At 38.0% G+C, this 25,485-nt stretch overlaps 1 protein-coding gene across 2 annotated transcripts in view; it reads right to left on the bottom strand.

Moving 5' to 3' along the window:
- VCL (vinculin) overlaps positions 1 to 25,485 on the bottom strand; it is a 52,284-nt gene that overhangs the window by 4,715 nt on the left and 22,084 nt on the right. For both annotated transcript variants that reach the window (XM_054163243.1, XM_054163244.1), the window contains exons 3-18: positions 23,971 to 24,121; positions 22,515 to 22,623; positions 19,986 to 20,108; positions 19,546 to 19,706; positions 14,114 to 14,204; positions 12,867 to 13,014; positions 12,345 to 12,498; positions 11,185 to 11,360; positions 9,902 to 10,092; positions 8,297 to 8,496; positions 7,723 to 7,851; positions 6,612 to 6,761; positions 5,511 to 5,619; positions 4,233 to 4,535; positions 3,532 to 3,656; positions 3,040 to 3,225 (exon numbers count right to left, since the gene is read on the bottom strand). In XM_054163243.1, the coding sequence (XP_054019218.1) occupies positions 3,040 to 3,225; positions 3,532 to 3,656; positions 4,233 to 4,535; positions 5,511 to 5,619; positions 6,612 to 6,761; positions 7,723 to 7,851; positions 8,297 to 8,496; positions 9,902 to 10,092; positions 11,185 to 11,360; positions 12,345 to 12,498; positions 12,867 to 13,014; positions 14,114 to 14,204; positions 19,546 to 19,706; positions 19,986 to 20,108; positions 22,515 to 22,623; positions 23,971 to 24,121 (2,506 nt within the window). The remainder of the gene's footprint in view (positions 1 to 3,039; positions 3,226 to 3,531; positions 3,657 to 4,232; positions 4,536 to 5,510; positions 5,620 to 6,611; positions 6,762 to 7,722; positions 7,852 to 8,296; positions 8,497 to 9,901; positions 10,093 to 11,184; positions 11,361 to 12,344; positions 12,499 to 12,866; positions 13,015 to 14,113; positions 14,205 to 19,545; positions 19,707 to 19,985; positions 20,109 to 22,514; positions 22,624 to 23,970; positions 24,122 to 25,485) is intronic.

Raw genomic sequence — 25,485 nt, 5'->3', positions numbered from 1 at the left:
TTTTGACTGTACAGAAGCAGGCAGAAGCAGCTGATGACCGTGTTATTTGTGCAGATAGAAAGCTTTGGGAGCCCATTCACATACATATGGTAAGAAGAGATAGCAGAAAAACCACTGACATTGCTTGCTGTAGAATGGAAAAACGAAACTGGGATGGAAGACCCTGTAGAAGTGAGTATTGAAGTACAGCAGATAACATGAAATAGAACAAAACCAGGTCATGAAAAAAGGAGGTGATACTGAATGTTAGGAATGTGTATTACAGTTCTTTAAAAAGACTGAAACAGAATTAGTAGAGTAAGAATATTATGAAGCATATGAAATACTGTTTTGCCACAATGTTGTACCCATTTCCTTCAAAAAAATAAAGACTCAAGCAAATATATTGTGTTAGAGTCAAACACAAGAGGTAAGTGGTATAATACAGGCATTTATACAGCATTATTTCAATACAAAAATATTCTGCCAATTTATCAACTATTTGTTTGAGTAAAGCCAAGTCTGAAAGAAGGCAAGCTATCCTTACCAAAACCTATGTATTTTCAACTGTTTTTTACTTAACATATGGCCTTTTAGAGAAAACACAGACCACCACACACAAACAAAACACTCACACCAGCAAAAATGCAATGACATTTTGGAAGAAATGTGTAACTTTCATATACTGCCAAATCAACTCACTATCAAAAATCAACATCTATTTAGGTCTTAATTGAATGGCAGGTTTCCAAATATCCCTCATTTTCTGATTTATCCAATGAAGAGGAAAGGCAGGTAAAGCTAAAGCAATTGACAGTGTTCAGTTTGTGTTCCATGAGAAAAATGGAATATATAAGCCCAAAACCCATCCTGTGGAGTTTATGTAAAGAAAAAAAAATAGTAATTAAACTATTTTAAATATTATAGGAACAAAGAATATTATAGAAACATTTTGAAGGATTAAGTAGGTGTTCACCTCCTCTGGATGTGCAACACATGATAAAGTACCAGTAGACTAACATAACTGGGGGAAGGGAGGAGCAGAAAACAGTTGCTCATACTGAAGCGCAACAAACAGAGGGTCAAGACCTTTTGTTTCTGTCTTTCCAGATCTAACCCATTTTCCTCAAACCCTCTTCCACCCAAAAGGTGACCTCAGAGACCAGGAAAATGTGTTTAAACCTTTTTCTCCTCAAATATGCCATCAGAATAACTGTACATTTATTGCTAAAATGGGACCGCTTAAAAGAATGCGAAGGACATGTGCTAGGCCATCTTATTGGTTTGTTGGTCTCAAATTGAAGAAAGAGCAATGAAAATAGTGTCTTATAATCTCAAGACACTAAGCCTAGAGATTTTTCATAATCAGCAAGGAGTTTTACTGTCTGCTGCTTGGCTTTGATAAATATTTCAATAGCTGCACTACTTAGAATATATATGTAGGTAATTTCATATGCATTATATGCATATGCATTTTACTACCTACTATGTGTTGTTAAGTTACCTATTTGGGGATTCAAACATCAAAACACTTTGAGGAAGCTGAAATTTGGTGGAGGGAAAAAGTGAAGATTTTTAAAATCAAATTCTGGCCTTTCATTTGTACCTGTAGAAACCTAAATCTCAGAAGTTCCTCCTGAGCTGCTGCCAGAGAGAAAAAGTAGCTTTGTAGGTGGAAAAAAGTTTATGTTAGCATTTATAGGACTTACAAATTCATGCTAGTTTGTCTGAAATGGTAAGGAAATGAAGGATTTTGGCCTCAGTAACAAGTGTTACTGCAAAAAAAAATAAATAATGAGTCCAGGCCATCTGTATATGATCACTTCTCTGATCATAAATGTACTGGATTAACTGCAAAGTAACTTGCAGCTCTTTTCAGACTTAAAGCAGCTTACGATACCTGCAGGTGAATCCTGCAACATCCATACAGACTTTTCAGTCACTTAAATAGTGTTCAACATCTTCATTAGTGACCTACATGAAGGGACAGTGTGCTCTCAGAAAGCTTGCTGATGATACAAAACTGGGAGGAGTGGCTGACACAGCAGAAGGCAGTGATGCCGTTCAGTAAGATCTGGACAGTGGGGAGAATTGGGTAGAGGCAAACCTCATGAAGTTCAACAAGGGCAAGTGTTAGAGTCCTGCACCTGAGAAGGAATAATCCCATGCATCAGCACAGGTTAGGGGTTGATCTATTGGAAAGCAGCTCTGCAGAGAAGGACCTGGGAGTCCTGGTGGACAACAATTTAACCATGACCCAGCCAGGCAGCATTATGGCAAAGGCAGCCGACAGTATTCTGGGGTGCATTAAGGAATGTGCATCCAGTAGGTTGAAGTAAGTTATCTTGCCCCTCCAATCTGCCCTACTGAAGTCACATCTGGAGGGCTATCTCAAATTCTGGACTCCCCAGTTCAAGAGAGAAGGGGGACTACTGGACACAATGCATTGGAAGGCTATGAGGATGATTAGAAGACTAGAGTATCTCTCATACAAGGAAAGGCTGAAAGCTGGGGCTCTTTAGCCTGGAGAAGAGAAGACTGAAAGGGATTCTTATCAACACTTATAAATAACTAAAGGGCAAGGACCAAGAGGATGAGGCTGGGTTCTTTTCATTGGTGCCCAGTAATAGGACAAAGGGCAATGGGTACAAACCAGAACATAGGAGGTTTCACTTGAACTTAAAATGTAACTTTTCCTTTGAGGGTGACAGAGCACTGGAACAGGCTGCCCAGAGAGACTGTCATCCTAGAAAGGCCTATGTGTTAATAGTCTCTGGGCAATATTAGCATCAAGGACCACAAAACAGATTAGCATACAAGGCATATTTGTGTTGATGGAGGTACGCTAATAAAGTATTAGAGCAATTCCAAATATTAGAACAGTTGACTCAGTTCGACTGTGACCTTGAAAGAGTTTCCAATTCCTCCTACTTCCTACTGCAGTGTTTTTACTGTTGTCTATAAAAGGTTCTCTGTTTTTGAGACAACTGACTCTGGACCAAACGCTGACCCAAAGAAGGATTAAAAAAAGTCAAATTCTGTTTTCTCACCACTTCCTACCTTACTAGACCATTTCCGGGCTTCATCGTGCAACTGCCTAGCAGCCATCATCATGGGTTGATTAATAGCTTCCCCTGCTTTCTGTTCTGGGAACTCTTCATCCTTTTCTTCAGGTGGTGGTGGTCTGGGTGGGGGAACCTCACCTTCTGGAAGTGGTGGTTTTGGAGGAGCAAGCTCATCAGTCAACTGAAAAAGGCAAAAGCTTTATTCAGCGCAATGAAACAGTACATGTGTCGAGTTAAGCGTGGCGTCACAGCAAGGCGTGATTTCACCACCTCGTGCCTTTTTCCATTTTCTCAAGTACACTCTGTAGAAGTGCCACCACGTTTTAATCTCTTGTTTTGGAAGATGGATCGGTCTGGTTTAGAATTAGGACTACTTACATGCATGCCAGATCATGCATTTTATTTCTAAGGAATAAAGATATACCCAAGTAATTTCAGTGCATGATCCACAACTGTGTTTTGTATTACAAACTGAGGCTGCACTTACATGAAGGTGCTCAAGGTCGGGAGGAGGAGGGGGAAAATCTGGTTCCTGAGGCTGGAAAGCTTCTCTGACTTTGGCCACAGCTCCCAGAATTCTGTATCCAGAATCCAAGAAACTCTTCTGCAAACCTGAAGAAAAATCCCATTACCAGTTTAACAGCATTCTGTAATATTTAGAAGAGCAACACTACCCCAAAAACTATTTCTATGACATACTGTGCTGACTACACTTTTAAATATTAAAAAGACAAAAAAGTTCAGACTACCAAAACTTTTGCAGTGGATTTATGTTTGAAATGTTAGCATAATATACAACACAAAATAACCTATCTTGAGTGTTGAGAAACAGTCAATCAATAGCCAAAGTAATTCCTAAAACAGCTTTGGGAATGAAAGAAATCATGTGATATTCTCCTACACAAAGGAGTACTACTGATATCCAGCAACAAATACATCTAGTAAAGCTTATGAAATCACATAGTGAACTAAAATGCTGAACTTTTTTTTTGTTGAATGTGCCAAAGGTCTGTGATTGCACTTTAGAAGAGCAGGATTCAGCAGTTCGTGTGGCAACCTTGATTTCAACATTCTGGGATTCAAGTGTACACAATATTTGCATAAGAGGACACACAGCTATACAGGACAAAATGAGCACTACTTCAGCCAGTGAAAAACACATTTGAAATCGGCTAACTGAATTCTTACCAGGATCAGAAATGTTTCCTGCCACAGCCTTAGCATCCATTACCATTGGTGATATAGTTTTGCTGAGCTCATCAGAGGCTGCTTTCACAGCCTCACGAAATTTAGGGTCTTCTGAATTTTCAACCTCTCGTTTTGCTACCAGCAGGATGCGGTTTGCTCGCCTAGCTATGCTGGTGGCACCAGCTACAAGCATCTGAGGCTGAACGTTGGCCATTGCAACTTTACATTTATCAAGATCTTTTTTAATAGCCTCTTCCGATGCATCCAACAGAGATTTAGTATCAATAGCTTCATCCACCAACCCTAGAATAAAAGTAAAACACATCAGTATTCCAGGAACATCTGGTAGTCCAGAGACTGTTCAGAACCAGGGAAGTAGGTATTTCCAAACTGGGGGATGGAGAGGGACAGAAGGGGGCATGGAAATCAGACCGAATGTACTACTGAAGTTTCACTTCCAATTATGTGGCACCTCCATCGCAGTAACTGTAGTCAAGCTGTTTCCCACTAACAATATCACAAACTCTTACTCATCTACCATGGTATGTTGCATGAGTCAAGGACTGGCTTACATAATATATACACTGTACCGAGTCTCTTCCTCCCACCAAATTTCTGTAACCATATTCAGTACTTTTTGTATCTCTCCCATTCATTCAACAGGAAATATCCCTCTGGCTGTGCTTTTACATGAGTGAGATACATAGTGACAAGGGAGTAAGATTTAAAATACCCATGATTTAATTACAGGGATGAAGAATGAGGTAGTATACAGTCAGGAGATTAACAGACCAGTGCAAAGAATCAGCACTTTGGAAAGACAGCAGCATTTAAGAGTCTCAGCAAGGTTAGTAGATCAGTAGCCATGTTTTATTCACTGCTGTCATCAAGCTGACAGATTATTCTGAACATGTTTTCTTATCCCCACTTAATTATCTGTCCTCGTTCAACATGTCAAGATTAGGCAGACAAAAACCCAAGTTGCTGCACTGATATACTGCTCGAATAGCAATTGCCAGAAAAAAATACTATCCTGATTTTTCCACATAAGAACTAAAGCCAAACGTGTTTCCCTGCAGCTCAGAATTAACACACAGGAAGCAAACTAGTTTATGCTTTAACACACACATTTCTGAAGTCAGAGAACGCATTCCCACTCCTCTTACTTTTATTCAGCCATTACTGTCACAAGTTTCATCAGTCCCAACAGAATGAGGAAGAAATCCATACCAGTTAGTTAGCCACAAGTATAATCTTCAACAAAAATTCATACTCTACCTGTCATTTTTTCTACATTATCAATCCATTGGTTTTTCATGGTCTCAAAATGTTCATAAGCAGCCTGATTGCCAGGATTTCTCAGGAGGATACGAGCAGCTGATACTACCTGTCAACAGAAAACATCTGTAGTTACAGAAGTATCAGTACCTCATGACAACACATTAAATTTGTTGGGTTTGTATTTTGGTTTTGTTGTTTTTCCAGGAATGGATTCCGTTAATTCTAGTTCAGCATCTAACTCCCTCAGGATTTAACAACGCTTCTGGAATTTGTTGACATGCACTTTTTCCAGGAAATTGTCTTTAAAGCACTTCCTGAAAGCAGTATGGTATAACACTTATTACACTACCAAAATTTTAGATGGAAGTTTAATTTGGGGGGGGGGGCAATTGAAAATACAAAAAGTATAGAGTATTTTTTTCCCCTTACACATTTTACTGAAGCTCAAGTAATTTTGTTTCAAGGATCACAGTATATATCTGGTTGGAAGAGACCTCAAAGATCATCCAGTCCAACCCTTGTCCCAGCACTGAAAGGTCAACACTAGACCATGTCCCCAAGTGCCAGCTCCACATGTTGCTTGAATACACCCCCCCAAAGATGGTGACTCCACCACTATCCTGGGTAGATAATTGCAGTATTTGATAACCCTTTCAGTGAAGAAGTATTTCCTAACATGCAGCCTAAACTTCCCCAGGCACAGCCTAAAACCATTTCTTCTAGCCCTGTCACCTGTCATCAAGAAGAGGCTGCCCCCCCTTCTTGCTCCAACCTCCCTTCATGTAGATGTAGAGTGTGTTAATCTTTCCCCCTCAGCCTCCTCCTCTCTAAACTGAGCAACCCCAGCTCCCTCAGACATTTTTTATAGGTCATGTGCTCCAAGATAAGTCACCAACATCTCTGTCCAAAATCTGAAGAGTAAGACTTGTCATGCGATCAGCTTATTCTACATGTTATCTCACACACAAGTATTTGCCACTCCCATTTTAAGTGTCAGCGCCATGTTCCTTGCTGGTATTAACATCTTTCTCTGAGAACAGAAGTAACAGAAGTTGTCCCCAGCCCTCCATGTAGCCTTTTGAGACTAGGGAAGCAAACCTGTGGAGTGAGTTCCCTTGCTGACTTCACTGTCGCCTGAATGCCCTCCACAGTAGTTTTATTCGCAGTCCCAACTGCAGCTGCTTTTTCTGCCGTCGCTCCCAGTTTAGCAGCATGGTTTTCAAAGTTTGCTGCTCTTTCATCAAACACCTAGTTATCAGAAAAGACAAGCCATTAAAAAAGCCTAAATTCCCTCAGAGAATACACAATTTCTTTTAAGTGTCAAATACCAGAGACACCTTCAAAACATCCAAAGTTAATTCATCTCCCCTGAGGATGCAAGAGGACACAAAAGTTTTGAAGCCATTTAAATTTTTCTAATCTTTAGATTACTGGATCTTCTTACAACTCATCTGGGCAACTAAGGACTCTACCACACTATTTTTGAGGTATTAAATATGCTAATTTCTGATGACAACTACTGTAAAAAAAAAAGTGCATTAAAAAGTGTTTTAGCTTATAGAGGTTACTTTTGGATTATGGGTTTGAAGATTAACTATATTCAGAAGATAAATACAAAGTTTTCCCCTAAAAATTGAAGCTTTACATAAGAATAAAATTTCTTCCTTCCACAGTCCTTAGTTATTCAAGGAACTGAACACTCTGACAAAAAGCTACACTGTCAAAAAGCTAAATTCCCCAAAGCCTTGGGAATCATTTTCATTGTGTTAAATCATGTAGACAAAGCTGTCAGTCACAGAGGTTTTAGATACTTCATGTCTAGCCAGCAGCTTTGAAGCACTGGAAACTATATCCAGCACGAGAACAGGTGGAATCTGTTGATCAGTATTGGCATGAATTTCACTGTTTTAATCATCATATATTATGTTGAGATATACAGTACAACAACTAGTGTGCCAGTGATCTTTGCACAAGATCTTTTAGCATGCTGAAGGCAACGTAGTATGAACATCATAGGAGAAGACGTTGCCATTTATTGAGGTCAGGGACAATACAGTTTCCTGGCATGTGCAGCACAGATTTACATTACAATGCTGTGAAACTTAAGGGTAAGAAAAGATACAGATTAATTTCCCAAAATACCAGTTCAGGTAAAATAAAACAATAACTCAACTTCCACATGGGAAAAAGACCACCTGGCTATACTTGCCTCATCTCTATTGGGAGCATCAGAGGGAGCAGTGGCTGCTACTGCTAACAGTTTAATAGGAGTTGTAGTGTCACTGAACACATCAGAAACCTCCTGGGTCATCGCCTCTTGCATCCGTGCTTTAAGATCCTTAAAAAAATAAAGAAGCAAAAATATTAGCATATGGTACAGCTGCATTGAGCTTGTAGGGATTCAAATCCCATAAACCTCTTCTTCCAAAGAAAGCCTAATACAATGCCATTTAAGATGAAATGATCTTAAAAGCATGATCAATTAATTGCTTTTTCCATAGTTTGAAATACAAGAAGCTTACATACCAGTCCCTGAAGCAGCATCGGAAGCTATGAACAGCACAATTTGAAACCTCACCCTGTGAATTTTCAATACTAATGGACAGTTTCCTTTTAAAATGAGACCTAGTGAACGTTTGGTTCAAGCATCTCAACTCAGCCAGCTGATTTTTTTTTACTGTGCTTTTGTTTTCCTTGATGCCTCATACACACAAGCACCTTAGCTGAGGAGTGCAAATAGTTCAGCATGCCATGTGTTTCACTGTACAAGAGCGTATTTTCACCTTGAGTGAGTCCTGAAGCTGAGCAGCAATTGCCCTGGCCTGAGGAGACTCTCCCTCCCCTCTTGCTGCAAGGTCAGCTAGCTGAGCAGCCAGTTGGTCCACACGGTCACATTTGGCAAGCAGGTCTTGACGATAAGGTCCCATCATGACATTGGCTAAACGACGACCTTCTGCAACCAGACCCCGAATTGCTGCCTGGCCTACAGTCAAGGAAGTGATGTTACATTAAGATACAGTGGAACAAAAAACTGAAAGCATAAATCAGATGCACGATTTAGTGGTATTTCAGATTTCAACTCTAGGTGGTAGAGCAGATCATCTGCAGCTTATCATGGAGTAAGAGGAATTCACTCTTACCAGTTTCTTTTTGCTTAGTACAATAACTCCAGCTTGAGATGCATCCTTTTTAACTAGTCTGGCAAAGTTAACCATTACAGCTATCAAGTGCTCCTACATAACTAGTCTAGTCACTCCAATAGAAAGCACTTGCAGATTCACAGTGCTGCAATTAATTTCCACATCATTGCAAGTCATTAGAAGACGAAAAGGAAGAGGGAGGAAAAAGCCAAGAAGAAAACAAAAGAAAAAGCAGAATATCCTCTCCCAGGACTCCACAAGCTATGGGTGAGAAGTGTTAAGTGTCCAGGATGTGCTTGCACAGTGTGTCAAGAGTTTTTCTGTTGAAAATTGATTTTAGTGTGGATGATATCTCTTTCATTCACAGAAGCTTCCCATTCTTTCATATGAATCTGTTCTTTCAAAAACACAACAGTAACCTTTTCTTTTTTTGAAGTAATTTTAATCTGACTAATGAAAACTCATGATTAAGTTCAGAATTACTTAGAATTAAATCATCACAGGTCCTGGACTATACACAAATCATTAAGCACTGCCACCATCATTTTAGAAAGCTTATTACTGCAGCTAAGTTTGGTGCTGTTTTTTAATTGTATTTGGTTGGCTGCACTTAAGCAGAACACTTCATACATCCATTCAGTAGTTCAATACTTCTTACCTAGTTTGTATCTGGCAGTTAAAAGACTTCAGCCAGTACTCAGCTATTCATAACTTAAAATGACTTCATGTAAATATTTGTAGCAGCTAACACTACTGAAGTGGCTTATATTTTTAATAGAATAAAATATAGAACCTGCCTCATTACTTTGAAGTTCAGTTTGTGTTGAAGCACTACTGAGATTACTGCAAGCAGAGTTATTTGTGACATGATCTTTACTATTGTATTACTATAGTATTTTCACATTATTGTGGCACTGAAAATATCAGGTCCAAACTGCTGAAATAGGCATAGATATATCTTTGTACGCTCAAAAGAGCAAGGAGCACTCTAAAGTTCATCTGTTCTACAGCAAGCATTCTTCTCTGCTTCAAAGTTGTTCTTTTCAGAAGGTAAAGAGAATTATAGCCCAGCTTGATTCAATAGTGCAGCCAGGACTTGGCTATAAACCTCCAGCAATGAAGTGGAGGTCTCCACATCAGGAAGAGTTTCCATAAGCCTTCAGTGTCTCAGGAGTAGTTTCAGTCATAACAATTACTAAGAAGTTGTATGATTAAACTGTGGGCCACAGCGCACACAGAAACACTTACCTACTCCCCGATCAGCAACAGTAGGATTGTCTATCCACCTTTGAGCTTGCTCAATTTTGCCTTCCAAATGGACAGCTGCTTTAACTGGCCTAGTATTTGCTACAGCCCTGTTTGTTTTGGACTGTAAATTCTGAAGTGATGTAGCTATTTGCTTAGCCAGTGCACGGGCCTCAGGAGAATCACCTTTTCCCCTAAGGATTAAAAGAAAGTATAGTCATATAAAGATCATCTGTAACTAGCCCCAAATTCAGCAGGAAGATACAATGAAAGGTACTACTACATTTTTAAATAAGATCAAATTTGGCACTTGAGCCTCAGTAAATAATGTAGATCGATCATCCATAAGCCCACTCCTCACACTTCTCTACTGTGGTACCTGGATATTACATACGTTCAGCACAGCATTGGAGGAAAGTACAGTACTATCACTGATAATACTGATGTATTATTTATTTCCCATACTGATGGCTGTCTTATGAGCAACTGCAAAAATGTCACACAAATTACAAGCAGAAAAGTAAACAGCAAGAGATGCATGGCCATACTTTAAAAGAGGGAGCACATTAAGACATGCAAGAGCTACATCTCAATGAAAACTCGATTCAATGGTGTAACTAATGAAGCAAAAAAAAAATATTTATCTGCACATTGAACACCACAGTTTCTGCAATAGCTGTTTCTCCACTTTGATTCTCAAGCACCCTCTGCAAAACTGACAGAAATAATCATTTCTGATAGTCTTAGTAGTTTGCAGTTACAACTCAGAACATTGACCCTAACTCAAGTGTTAGATATTCCACCTTTCTACTTAGTAAACTGCTTAGCAAAAACCAGTGATGACATTTGTTTATACAGACAGACTTGTATTCCACATTATTTCATTCCTTTGACAATACAAGAGGGATAACTTTCGGCTTTGGTTTGTCTGTCAAGTATTCCCTAGGCAGTAGGAAGAAAATATTTTCTAGGCAATACAACTCTAGTTACTGTATTTTATAGTGCAAGTTGGGCTTTGGGATAGAAGTCATTAGGCTGAAACACTAAAAAGGATGCCATATTTTTTTAAAAGGATGTTAAAAAGTTACCTTCCTCCCACCTAGGAACTGAGCAATTGTTCACATTCTGTCTGTACTAAATGCAGGATAGAAATGTCCGTTCCCAGTCCTTGGAGGAAAATATACTTCCCAATTAATCATCACATCAATATTCTGATTCTGTGCAGCACTTTGAACTACAAATGAAAGCAATTCAAATAACTTAGCAGTGATAAAAATAATACATACTGTCGTCGCAATTCTGACAGCTTTGCTGTCAAAGCAGAGATTTCCCCCAGGGAACGAAGGATATCATCTCTCTCTTTAGGCTCCTCACATAATTCTGCAACTTTTCTTGCCTCAGCCATAATTCCTCGAATATGTTCTTCTCCTTCATTGCCCCCATTCGGATCCGCAAGCCAATTCTTAGTCAAAAGTAGTTGTGTTTGAGTGAAGATAAGCAGTAATATTAACTCCATAGAGACTTTTAAACAAAAAGAATTACCAATACAGCTTTCAAAACTTAAACAGAAAATGCTTGTCAAAAGCATTTCCTGTTTATTTGATACCATGAAGTTGTTCTATTATCTAGCAGACCTTCCATTCTGAAAAAAAAGATATTGAACTAGATGAAATCTACCCTAAGATTTTACATTCTCTTCCTCCCAAACATCACCCAACAGTAATTCCAGAAGGAAAACTTAAATTATGGATCTGGCTTTCAGAAAAAAAATAAAAATTAGAAGAGATTCTATTGTACACAGTGTAGCACTCTTTACAGAGCTCCTCCTAAAAAGTCTTATTATCATTTCATTTAACATATATTACAGTCATGTACATGTATACATATATACACGTATTTAGATAAGGTATATATAGAAGGTTCATTATTTGGTGAATCATCATCACTGGGTAACAGACTGGCCACTGAGGGAGATTAAAGATGCAAAAAGAAAGGATGAACTAAAAGAAAAAGTAATTTCATTAACATTGTTTTGCTTTTGTCATGAATATGAAGTTCTAGATTCTGAACTTCATTCCCAAAGCAGAGCCCTAAGGCACAGCTCTGGTGCTAGCCACAAGTAAGTATGTGCAGTCTGAAACTCACTCTTTTCTCTAATAAGATCAGTCAGTTTATGTCCCAGTTTGGTGTGCTTCCTTGTTTTAATTTCATAACCTTGATTTTTTCTTAGCAGTGCTAAATAAATTTTTTTTGGGGGGGGAAGTCATGCAGCAAAAGTGTCCACACCCTGTAAATTACCAAGTTTAAGATTCTCTTTATAAAACCAAGTATCCCCTAACAAGTAATTGTGGGGTTTTTTGCAAACAACTGCAATAGTTCAGTAAAACAGCTCTAACAGCAGTAATATAACCATGTTCTGAAGTGTTTATTAAATCTTTAACAGTACCTGGGCAGCATCAATCTTCTTAGCAATTGCCTGCTTTGAGTTTGTCATGGCCTCCAGTTTGCGGGCTGCATTCTCCACTTTCGCAGTGAGCAAATCCAGACCTTGCGACACCTGCTGTGCTTTCTGCATAGCCATGGGTGTAGCACCCTGTCCTCTGCCCAAAACAAAAACAGCATCCCAGATTCAGCTCAGGATTGAATAAAGCTGTACTTCATTGAAGAGGTAATAAAAACTGGTTATGAGCATCCCCAGCAACTGTTGAAAGAGATTCAGTATTTAATGGGATTTAGTTCCCCCCCCCCTTCTGGGAAAACTCCAACTCAGCGATTTTGCTCATCATATTATATAGTTAATATTTCACATATTAAAAGATATTATTCTTATCAGAAGACATTGAAGTAAAAAATGCAAGATACAGCTACTGGGCTTCTCTCCTGCAGGTTAGTAATTGACACAACTGTGATCTCCAAAAAATCATTTTAGTAATACGAGGAAACTGTCCATTAAAAGTAGCAGACTTACCTAGCTCGGAGTTCAGCTAGTTGATCAGTCATCTGGCCCAGCGTTTTGCACGTCCCCAGAATCTCTCTGCGTTCTTTGCCAGCACACAGTTCCCCTGCTTTTCCAGCTTCATCAAGGATCTGCCTTATTGCTTGCTCACCAGCATCGCCTAAGATGCAGAATCAATTAGCAAAACAAACCAGACATTCCTTAACATTCCTGAGTATACTGGTAGTTTCAAGTCCCACCACAAACTGCATCAGGTTCAGTCATGGAAATACATGTATCAAAAACTCCGAGATACACACCCAACATGACAGCATTTCAGAAACCATGTAGTATAGCCTTAATGTACATCATATGCCATCTGTTTCAAGTCATTTAATCATTCTGTTATCATAGCTTAATTTCTATAAATACTTTATTTGTAGAATCTGTAATTCAAACTGGGAAGGGAAAAAGCAACATGGCAAGACTCACAGACACTTAACTTCAGCCAGTTGTAAGCCTGACTTGATTTTGGCTAAATAAGATGCAAGAGCAATATCCCTTTTACTTGCAACCCACCCTGATCCACCAAGTAACACAGTAAAGTCTGCTTTGCAGCAAGGTCTATCATCAGTATAAGCAGCAGCTCCACAGATACTTAACAGGCCACTTCTAACTTTTAAAACTCTGTTATTTTGTCTTAAATTTCAGAGGAAGTCTTTCAGATAAGGTCTTTCACAATCCAAATGTAAAAGGCTTTTTCCTACCTTTCTTTGCTTTAAAGGTACACACAAAGGCAAAGCCTTTATATAAAGGTGACTCAAAGTTACAGTATTTACAGTAGGTTTTCATCTTAAAAATTTAATGTCAAGACTGAAAGAAAAATATTTAAAGATTTCTATGATGCTCCTAATCTAAAATTATACACATTTGAAAACACAAAAGGATGGATTTTAAGTATTAGCTATTACAGCAGTTAAATGCTGTTCAATGCAATTTAGGGGGCTTTCTTTTTACTGTTGGGACACAAAGAAAAACCATGTATGTTATGGAGAGTATATTATTTAGTCAACTAAACAGCAGCACAGCTTTGCCAGGTCATTTGACACTTGTTCATTGCCAGTATCTAACGAAAGGAAGAAATGAAAGCTCCTTGAGAACCACCCAGGTAAGGCTGATTAATGCCTTACAGTAATTTTGTCTTAAACAGAACTATTTGGCTCTTTAAAATGAAACAGAAAGAAAAAGTCATTGCGCTGTTAGTTTTTAAAAAGTATTACCTGGAGGTGCATTTGGATCTCTCAGCCAACCTTTTGCCTGATTCATCTTTGAGTCTATTAAGGCTAAAGCTCTTTTCATAGCTTCAGTGTCCTTTACAAAAAAGAAAACACCAAAATTATTCAAAAGAAAAATAATAATAAATAATCAAAGCACAAATAGTCACAGCCAAAGCTGACAGAAGTGCTATAAAGCAGAGTCTACTTCTGGAAACACATCCACATAAACAGCTCAAAACCCCATTTTCAAACTTGCAGGTCATAATCACTTCTTTCCAATCAAGACAGACATTTTCATTTCACTCAAAATGCAGAAAATATGCATGCAATTTTAGTGGGTTTTGTATTCCTTTATTTAACAGTGATTTAATTTCCAAAGTCCGAGCTCTAAAAAGCACACATCCTGGAGTTAGTTCTATTTTCTTTCTTAATGTATATCAGGACATACAGAGAAGTTGTAACAATAAGATTACATTTTGAAAAATTGAAATTAGTCAGTGAATTTTACTACTTACTTCAGTTTAAGAGGCTGAGCCTCTGCATTTTTCACCTGCTCTGCTGCTTAAAATCTTAACAGTTGATGCTTGCACAAAAGCAGACTGCCTGCTAATACCTAGAATTCTCAAATATGGAATTTAATGTCTTAGGAAACAAACACACATTCACACAGTTTTCATTTGAGAACTCCTCTTCCAGGAGCATCATAGAAACTGCTTGTTGGACCATTCTGCTGCTATTATCCATCACCTCTTTCAGTAGAGAAGATAAAGACATACAGTTCTCCTTTCTCGGCATAGTCTGTTAATTGCTCATTTGTCATCTCTCCGCTAGAGGCCAGAAGTTTTCTATCTTACCCAAACAGAAAGCTATCAAAAAGAGTAGCAAGTATCTTAAGTAGAAAGATGGGAAAATGCCGAAAGAGCTTTTTACCACGTCATAGAAATAATTTGAAACACATCTAACATCCCATGATTAGTATACAGATGATGAAAAGAAGCTTGGCTCATGTTGTTAACTGAATTCAACTGTCTATGTTCAACTCTCACTAAGAGAAGCCTACTAGCATTAGTGATCAGTATCTGGCACAGCACATGATACTCTGACAACACTAAAGAACTGCCACATTTTGTTCATTCTGCATGCTCAAAGACATCACCATCAACATTTTGGCATTTTCATTCAGGCATGTTGCTCTGTCAGCTATCTGTAAGGTGCTATAATGTAATTCAGCAACCAACTTTCCAAAAGATCATGTGACACTGCTGGGTATTTTAAAAGGCTCTTGAATGACAGCCTGACAGAGCACTAGAAGAACTCTTTTCACCTGTTTGGTTCTCAAGTCTAGAAACTTGGTCTCAGAATTAGGTCATGACCTTTTTGACAAGACTAAGATAAACAACTAGGTGTGGGAGGTGGGCACATTCTTTTAAAAGTTATTTTTTCTCTAGGTTGATATCTGTGCAATTAATGTATAAGACAAGCAAACAATCACTTAAATATTCAAATGCATATAATAAAAAAACTCATAGAGGTTAAGTGCTCTCTTGTTTCATACATGGGCCCATATAGTCTGGGCCAAATGGTCCCCTGCAGGCCTGTCTACCCAGAAACAGTCTGAAACAAAGAACTCAATGAACATTTAAAAAGGCAACAGATGTTGCTTAGTGTGCTGATGAGATGATAGTTGTGGGATGGCTGAAAAAAAGAAAGTGTTGGGAAAACTCTTTGCTTCCCCTTTTTATTAACATAGGCTTTTGTGTTGTCTCAGCTGTCTGCAAAGCTGCAGCTTCAGCAACATTATATAGAAGACTGGATTGAAAACAATATATCCAGAAAGAAAAAAAAGAAAAACATCAAGGCTATTTTAGCTTTTACACTCATGATTTTGTAACTGCTAGCACTAGCAAGCCCTATCTGTCCTATCATATGAAGGCTATATAACTGTAGTGTAAATCTTGCTATCCTTCTTACCCCTGCACACATTTCCAAGATACCATCCCCTTTTCCTCTTAGAAAATTAAAAATAAATTAAAAAAAAAACACCATAGCAGTTGAACTGTTCCAGGACACCTGCCCTTAAAGCATAGATTTCCCCCTTTTCACAGCTCAAAACATCATGCCAAGTAATCCCTCTCAGATTTGCAATGAAAGCTCCTCATCAGGCTAATGTGAAGCATTTTTAAATAGGGCATTAAAATACATCTTTCTTGAGGTTTCTTGGTAGTGCACTTTTGTTTCTGCCACAGTGGCATCTGGCATCAGATATTTGGCAAGCAACAAATGCACAGCAATCCTGACATATCTGGACTTACCCACCAGTTGAGTCTAAGCAGGAAGACAGAAGTAGAAATACTCAATTTAAACAAAAAGCAGCTTACTCAAGGTCTTAACTTTTTGGAAGTGTCTTGATACTGCTGATTTCTGGACCTGTCTAAATGCCTGCTCCTTCCTAAACAGCTACATATGTTTAAAATTTTAGTCTTTGGGATGTGACTGTGAAGCATCCATTCTAAGCAAGAGAAGAAAAGAAATCCTACAGCTACCCTGCAAAAAAGGTTTCATATAGAGTAGTTTTATCAGCCAAAAAGGACTTTTTACTCCTCTCCCCATGGTTCCCCTCTTGGCAAAAGGGGTTTCCCCTTTTCCAGTTAGTGGGGACTTCCCTGGACTGCCATGGCTTTTAGAATATGATGGAGAGTGGCCTAGCAACCTCATCCGCCAGTTCCCTCAGCACCTGTGGGTACAGCCCATCACGTCCCATGGACATGAACACTTTCAGGTTCTTCAGCTGTTGAAGGAAATAGGCAGAGCCAGCCTTCTAGCAGTATAGATAGCTGAGTCACCATCCAGAGTTCAGTCCTGCAAGACACTGGGTAGTTCTCAGCTTTCTACAACTTTTAATGCCCTCCATTTCGATGGAAGTGGAAGGTGTTTGACTTGAATATTACTTCAAGTTTCTTTAAAAAATAAACACTGAAATCAAAGAAGAGAAAGCTACGTTGCCCAGGAAAAGTTCCAAGATAAAAGGTACAAAGCTATTAACAGAAGAAATAAGTAGAGTTTTAAAGCCCCCCCACTTCCCTTCCCCAAGGTTTTGGAAAGAGATGAGTATTTGCCAGTATTGGAGTTCTAAATCAGCATACTATTTTGAATAAATAAATAAATGCAGTGTTGGTGCAAATGGAGACAGTTGCAATACAATGACAGTCATGTGAATTTCAGAGTCTAGAAAGACCAACCAATAGTTTACAAAAAAGCTTAAAATTTGGCTCCACACACTTGTTCATTCTTCACTATCTCCAAGTGGACTTTGTAATACTTCAATGTATAAATGATTCAGGATGGAATAATGAATATTAACTCCATCCTCAACAGTACTATACAGGTAAAAATTCAAGGCAGTGCACACCCAAGTACACCTTACTTTGTTCCACAAAAACACATGCAACAGTAATCTCAAGGAGAATTAAAGGAGTTCCTCTGCCTTCCTCGCAGAAAAATAGCAAGTCAACCATTAGATATAAGCAGATACTGAAAAGATTAGATAGCCATTAGGAAACTATTTCCTGCTTCTTTATCCCACTGCATTTTTCAACTTGAATTCTTTGTCATAACTGTTTGCACTATTTGCCCAGTGCTACAGTTCCAAATTTTCAGTGTACCTTAATTTAAAAAAAAAACCAAACCACAAACCAAAACCAACCAACAACCCCTACTACTACGCTCTTTTGTTTCAGAAAATACAGGAATGCTCAATTGAAAAAATACTGAACTGAAAAAACCCACACAGATAACCAAAGTTTTATGCTTAGACTTGAAAAATGAATCATCTGAACTGAAAGGTCACTGGTGAAATACTATAGAATGGACTAAATACCTGATTTAATAAAGCTTTCTGGCTTTGAAGAAAGTTTGCCCCTGCAAACCCTGTGCCCCACACTGGTAGCTACAGAGACTAGTCATACAAATCACCACAGAAGCATTCTGCAAGGATGTGCTCTAAAATCTTGAGCTAACTCTAATCAGACTCAAAGTCAGAATTCAGCTAGCAATTACTATTCCCTTTGCAACTGCCAATTCTACATATAGCTGGACAGAGCTAATGAGACCATGTGAAAACCTCCATGTGTAAATATATAAGTATGGTGTCACAGCTGGCACAAGAATACAAAATTGCACAGCACACAGTCTGCACACAGCACAAAATCCCACATGCATGCTTTTTGGGGTTTAGTACAGTAGAGGTGTAGGCTGTGGAAGAAAGCTTACCTTCTAAAGGTGAGAAAAGGGTAAGAAACAGGACAACAAAAACAAAGATGCAGAAAGTAGTCATAATAAGGAAGTGATTGTGACAAAATTCAAAAGGCAAACTAAGGGCCAAGTGCCAAACAATATAGGACAAAGTGATTTTAATGCCTAGATTACATCAGTGTTAGATTTTCTGCAAGATTTTATTTGTTAATAAATCTGGCTTCAAGTCCAAGTATTTTCTTGAATGTATTTAGAGTTACTTGTGACTCTCTTAAAAAATAATAAATTAATTCCTTCAGCAATTCATTTCAAGGCACTAAAAATTAAAAACTGGTAGGTATTTAAGTTACATAGCTATGCTTATTTGTAAGGCCACATCAATACCTAACCAATTCTGTCTGTCAGGCCGACTTCATATTCTGCTAGACATTTCATCATCTTCAGTGGGTATCACTCAAGAGCATGACTTAACTCCTGAATGAGTTATAAGGAGCCAATACTGTCCACATGCCAGCTTCACAGACATCATACTTGTCCATAAAGGATACTTAGCCTAACATATTTCTTTGAAACAAGGTGAACACTTGAAATTTGCTTCCATGTCCAGACTGAAAATGAGACTTCAGGCCTTTTGCACAAGGTATAATCACAGCAGCCTACCTTTTCTAGTATTATCCAGGAGAAAAATCTCAGGTCATCTCACCTATCGATGTTTGGCTACAAGACCAGCTTAATGTGTAGAATGGTGATTTTTATATCTAACTTTCCTCTGTCAAATATGCTTATGTATCATAGCTCTGTGTATATTTAAAATAATAGTAAGCAACAACAAAAAAATAAATCTTTCTCCAAGAGGAATATGCTGGATTTACAAACCATGCCAAAACTAAACTGTGAACAAATCCAAGTCTTCTGTTTGACCAGGTGCAGTAAACCGCTAAACCACTTTCACACACCACACTGCTTTAACTTAGCTTGTTGAGGGAAAGCAAAACGTGAAAGACACAAACACAATCATATCTGAAGACAGTCTTGGACGTTGAAGAGACTGCACAACGCCATTAGAAATCGTTACAAAACTGATGTACAAATGCATTGTTCAGTCTCAAAAACACAAGGTTCCAAGTGTATAACAGTACATACAAATTAAAACTTCTACAAACAAATAGAGGTATGAAACCTACCTTGCTCGCCCAGGCATCTTCATCCCAAGAAGTGAGTTGTAGTACACGGATTATTTCATTTATCTCTGCGCTCATCTTCTCTACTGTGAAATTGCGATTTTTCAAGGCCTCTTCTATTCCCTGACTTTTAGAATTTTTTGTAGTTACAAAAATCTTCATAGCTGTGAAAATACCATAGATCAGAAAAAGGTAAGTGCAAGACATGATCAATGCTCAAGGTAACCTCCTACTGCATTTATACAGAACTAGTACACTTTTGTTTTGCGAGGACCATTTTATCTCAAAGACACTGCACTTTTAATTCAAGAAGCACAGTTATTTGCAACTAGTACACAAGCAACATCCAGGCTGTTGTTTCCAATAATCTTAAGGTGTTGGAACCCTAAATCAAAACAGACAGCAATTTAGAATGATCTTAAAAATTTAAACACTGAAAATACCTGAAATGAGTACAGGCAATAGCTCCTTCACAGTATTCATGGAGTTCACCAACATAACCCTGTGTTCCTGGTGAGTTAACTCCTGCTGTCTCTCATCAATCATTTTGGCCATCTTGGTCATGCCTAGAAGAGAATGTGATTGAACATACTCATAAAGAAAGAAGTGTAGTATTAAGTCTAATTTGCAACAGTTCAACGAAGTTTAATAAGTTATGACAACTATGTTAGTTTAAAACTTATTTTTCATATTAGCAGCCGTTAAAGCATGTTACAGAGGCTTCAGAGAAGCTACTGATTCAAAACCTAGTAACTATGCAAAGCATAATGGGCTCCTCAAAATTCTTCTTCAGTAATAAAATAGAAAAATCCCTGAAATGACTGATTCAGTACACACAGTCCCTTCATTAACTCTGGAACCCAGTTTACACACTGGGTTTTTTGGTCTTTTTTATTTCCTTTTCTGTTGATCAAAGCCTTAAGTGTGAATGACGGAAAAAGTTAAGTGGTTGGTTTGTTTGCCTTGAGGTTCTACCAGAGCTCAAGAACTGCATCTATTTATACTTCAGTTGTGCTAGAAATACTTCATCACTCCAGAAGAATGGAAAAAAATTAAGTTTATTCTAGAGCTATTCTAGATCTGTTTTCAATACCTAAGACTTGTGAGGTTCACCACACAGCACATGTTCAAAACTTCAGACATTGCTTAATAAAAATTTAAGCCAATTTAAATTGGTGCTGTTGCAGTCCTACTCTCTGTCACCCCTACAGCTGACAAAACTGAAAGAAAACACTCTAGTTTGGTTAAATTACTTTTCTTCTGGTTAGCATCTTAGGCTTTAAAGACAATACTGAAAAGAAGTAGAATCCCCACAACGACAGCATACAGGGGTAGGATGTGCAGAACCACCTTTCCTTTCAAATTACAAAAGACTAAAGATGTAATCAAGTTCTCCTCTCTACTTCCAACATAAAACCTTTAAAACTTTGATTTTGAGTGCACATGCTCATATTCCTGTTACTTGTATTGTGTTCATATTAAGGTTCAGATGTCCATTGATATAGCTAAAGGGAACAAGAATTACAGGCGAAACAAATTTTGTAGCCATAGGCTGTAAATCTTGAGCTGCCTTTAGCTTTGACAAAGATGGTGCTTCTAAGGCATGTCAGCAGCACCAGTTAGCTATTAGGAACATCATAGAACCCTAGAACTGTTCAGGTTGGAAGAGACCTTAAAGATTTCCAAGTCCAACTGTTGACCCAGCACAGCCAAATCCAGGATTTACAGCCTAACAAAGGTACAGAAGTCTACGTGTCACTCACCAAAACTGAAACACTTGCCCAACATGTATCACCTCTATCATACACACATATCAGTACACTGTGTATGCCAAATAAAGTAAACTGAAGTTTGAGGAAACTTCATTTTTCAAGACAGATGACAATGACCACAGAGGAACTAAAATTGCATCTATTAAGACAAAGGACAAGTTTGACAGAAAGAAGATTCCATTTTTGCTTCACCTTTTCCTGTTCAAAATAAGGCAAACATTTAATTGAAGGTAACTTCTGACACAACAAAAAAAGTTTAAAGAAAGGTATCTCTTCATATAAAGCTTTTGTCACACCTAGAAACAAGGTAAAATAAAACCAGGATTATCTACCAACATGCCCTGTGACATAAGAACAGCTAGTCATTTCATTTATTAACTAGTTATTCTTATGGTACATGCATATTCTTATTTACGAAGTACTAACTAGATACCTGCTCTGTTTATATAAGCAATCTTTAATTCAATGCAATTTAATTCTTATGCTAACATCTCAACAACTAGACTTTATAGAATGCTTTTGCTAAATACCCGAACTACTTCATGCCTGCTGAAACTAAAATGTTTGCAGTAGTAGCTGACACAGATTCATGGTAGTTTCCTCTATAGAAACCCTGTGCTTCACTTACTAATCACTTCCCCCAGTGAAAAGGTGAGTTAACACACTGAACTAACATGTAATGAAGGAGCATCAAATAACAAAGTATTTCTGTAACAGCTGGGGCTTCTGTATTATACTGCATGACAGCTATTTCTGCACCCTCACTAAAATGCCAATTTCTAGCAAGTAGCTTATACTACTCAAGATAATCCAAGGCCTAACCATTTCAGTCAGCACAGACATTTTACCTGCTTAATGGACTTCATCTATAGCTGCAACTGCACAGCTTTTTCTACTTGTTTTACTCTAATGCATGCTTACTTCCCTCCTATAATGTGCAAAAAGTACAACATGTATCAACTGTGTAGTACGTAAAATTTACCAATATCTCAACTCTTCTGCATTCTTGAAGAGAGAATGGAAATCAGAAAGCACTCGTCATTGACCTACTAGTTTAAAACTCTTTCCAACAGACTCTTTCAAGTAACTGTTTCATCATTGTCCAAACACTCAAAACCGAGGTGAAAAGGTGCTGAGGGTAAAAAATGGTAGTGGAAAAGACTGTACTTAGTGTTCATGATAGGCTGTAGCAAATCAAACCTGGCCCTAGGTTCTTTGTGTATGTCACCAAATCCTCCATAGTCTCTACAACTTCCGCCACGGTCAGATATTCCAATATTCCTTTGCAGACTCGGATGATTTTACGGACCTAAAAAAGGAATATCCCATCATTTATTAGATGAAGCTAAGCTACACTTTCATTAGCAATGTAAACCTATCATTAGAACAGGTATAGCATTTGCCAATATGACTTACGGTCTCAAAGGTCTGAGATACTCATTAATTACCCACAATGCCATTATTCAAGAGAACTCTATTAACAAAGACAGTTATTTAATCAGCATTCCACTCTCAGCAAGGCAAAACCAGTGTTTTCATTCCATGTGATAAAAGGACAGCATTGAGGGAACAGGTTACAAGAAAGCGCCTTTAAGTATACTAGCATGTTCAAGGTTTTATTGATGAAATTGCAATGAAAAAGTATTTAACTTGAATCACAAAGCAAAGCTACATAGAAATCAGACTCCAGGCTTTCAAAGGAAATATTGTTCAGCATACAGGTTTACATAAGGATAAAACATTCCAGTGGGACAGACCCAACATCTTAATCTTTCCAAGTTCACAGAAAAATTTATTTACCACTGGACATCTGCCTCAGCTTAACTTTAAGTTGATACTTGATTCCAAAACAGAGTTCTGTCAGTTAATTTTCTAACCTTCTGAATCACATGGCTTCTGAAAACACCACATACAGTTCTCATCGAAGAATGAGTTAACATCAGAATTAACATCCCTAACATCATGAGCTTCATTTCCTCATAGGAGCATATTTGCAATTTAGAAATGAGCAAGAAACATTCCCAGAAAGAAAGATCCATAACAAAGAAATATTTTCAAATAGGAAACATTTAAAACCTTCAAGTTCCCAACTGTGGCTTTTTTGGTCCATCACCAGATGGACAAACAGCACTTCTGAGCCACTTTTTGGCTTGCGCAGCAGCCAAAATATAGCAACTGTTAGATCGGAACACATCTTCTGGTTGACCAACCAGACAGGCCCAGAATTTGTATTACCTCTCATGCCCCAAGGCCAATTAAACTGCCACAGCTTTTGAGTCAGATACATGTTAGAAACTGGACTTGGGCTTTTCAATGAAAGTGTACAGAGAACATGAGGACCAGTAATAGGTAAGGTGAAGAGAACACAGAAAAGTGTCAGGAAGCTCTAAGGCCAGGGTTGATGGGATCTGGCCTTTTTGAGGAATAATCACAGGCAATACTTGAACATCACTTCACACAGAGCCACAAGCCTAAGTTCCTCCTGACAGAAAGGAATGCAAACTACACCTCCAAGGCATAAATACTACACCTCCAAGGTGAACATAACCAAAACCACACTCATCTACTCCAACTAGATTAAGCTAATTCAGTTAGGTGAATATGTGAATCAATAATACTGTGTAGATACCCATGTCAATCATGTGCAGATTCCTACCTCTGCTTCATCAAATGTCAGAAGCAAGTCTGATGTTCCAGAAAGGATGCCTCTTGATCCATCAATTAGATAGTCACGAGCTGGTACTGAATAAGGATCTGCTTGCAGCATCTGTGCAGCCCGAACAAGTTTGGTGCAGGCATTCTCCACTCTGAAAAGTCGAACAAAGCTTGCTGATTAGTTTCTATGTGACAACAGACTTTGAGAAAATGCTGGACTTGGTTTTAACTTTACTACTTAAAGCACTGTAAGCAAACTTAACATTCTACACTTCCATAAAGCAAGAGTATAGAATCACACAATGCACACCCCCAACTAGATCAGAGCTTCATCAAGCCTTCTCGTGTTTATTTCACCAAGAAAGTAACCAATAACTGCGTGACAGAAATAAAAGCAATCTTCCAATGACGAGAATGTCTGAGTTATGCCATGCACAGCAGTCAGTGTTGTTGAGAAGTCCCAACATAGTCAAACACATTTTGTTCTTAATAACAAGGGAGGGAATAAGACAAAACAACTATGCTTTTAGGACTTCACAAAGTAATTGCTAATTGTTATCAACCTTGTATTTGCATTGTCATTCAGTAATCATTTGCTATTCATAAATGACAGCTACACATTAAGAATAAAACCCCATATTATTAGGAAAACCAAAACAGTGCCCTGCTTGGAGCTGTAATCCAGTTCTTCAGAGCATCAACATTTGCATCAGACAGCATTTTAAATAGGCACAAAATTTAGTGATAAGGTATTCATTTCTTATGCAGCTTTCAATTCCAGATTTCAAATTAAAAATGAGGTATTGCAAGGTACTACAGTATGTAACTACAGTAATACAGAAGGTACTACAATAGACAAATGAGCTCTGAAATTACATTCCATCAAGCCATGTAACACCAATTTTTTAAAATTTCAAGTACTTAAAACAGCAAAAAGTTTTTGGTTTTGCTCTCCTGTAATTACTTAATCACAGCTTAAAGAAATATACAATTCAGTTCCATGTTAGCTATGCCACTCTCAACTGCAGTTAGAGTACACTGACTGACTTCTACATTCTGTCCCATTTAACAGAAATTTAAGTGTAGCCTCATACATAGGCTCCATGCATGTGAGTGCTGTGTACCTAATTCAAGTTACAAGAGATTCCAACAAACATTAAACCCTTTTACTACAGTAACACTGTCTCTTAGCACAGATTTTTCAAGCTTGTCAAACAGCCTATTTTTTACTGACCACTTGGACATACTTGAATCATTTTCAGTTATGTACTCCTGGTTCAGTACCATTGGAAAGTTACACAATCAGCTCATTTTCTCCTCTACATTCCCTGTTAATACAAATGGCAGAATTTAGTGGTTATATCTAAACTTAACTATACTAGAAACAAGACACTCATTACAAGAAAAAAAATTCTGAAATTAAAGCTTTCAGCTAATGACTTCTTTGAGTAGACTGAATTGGGCCAGTCTTTAGTGAGTTGTTTGCTCAGCACATCAGATGGTACTAACTCATAAC

This window comes from Dryobates pubescens, chromosome 8, assembly GCF_014839835.1.
Source record: "Dryobates pubescens isolate bDryPub1 chromosome 8, bDryPub1.pri, whole genome shotgun sequence".
In the NCBI taxonomy this organism is placed as follows: Eukaryota; Metazoa; Chordata; class Aves; order Piciformes; family Picidae; genus Dryobates; species Dryobates pubescens.
Note: the sequence above shows the minus strand (reverse complement) of the source record. Positions and strands in the feature narration are given on the sequence as shown.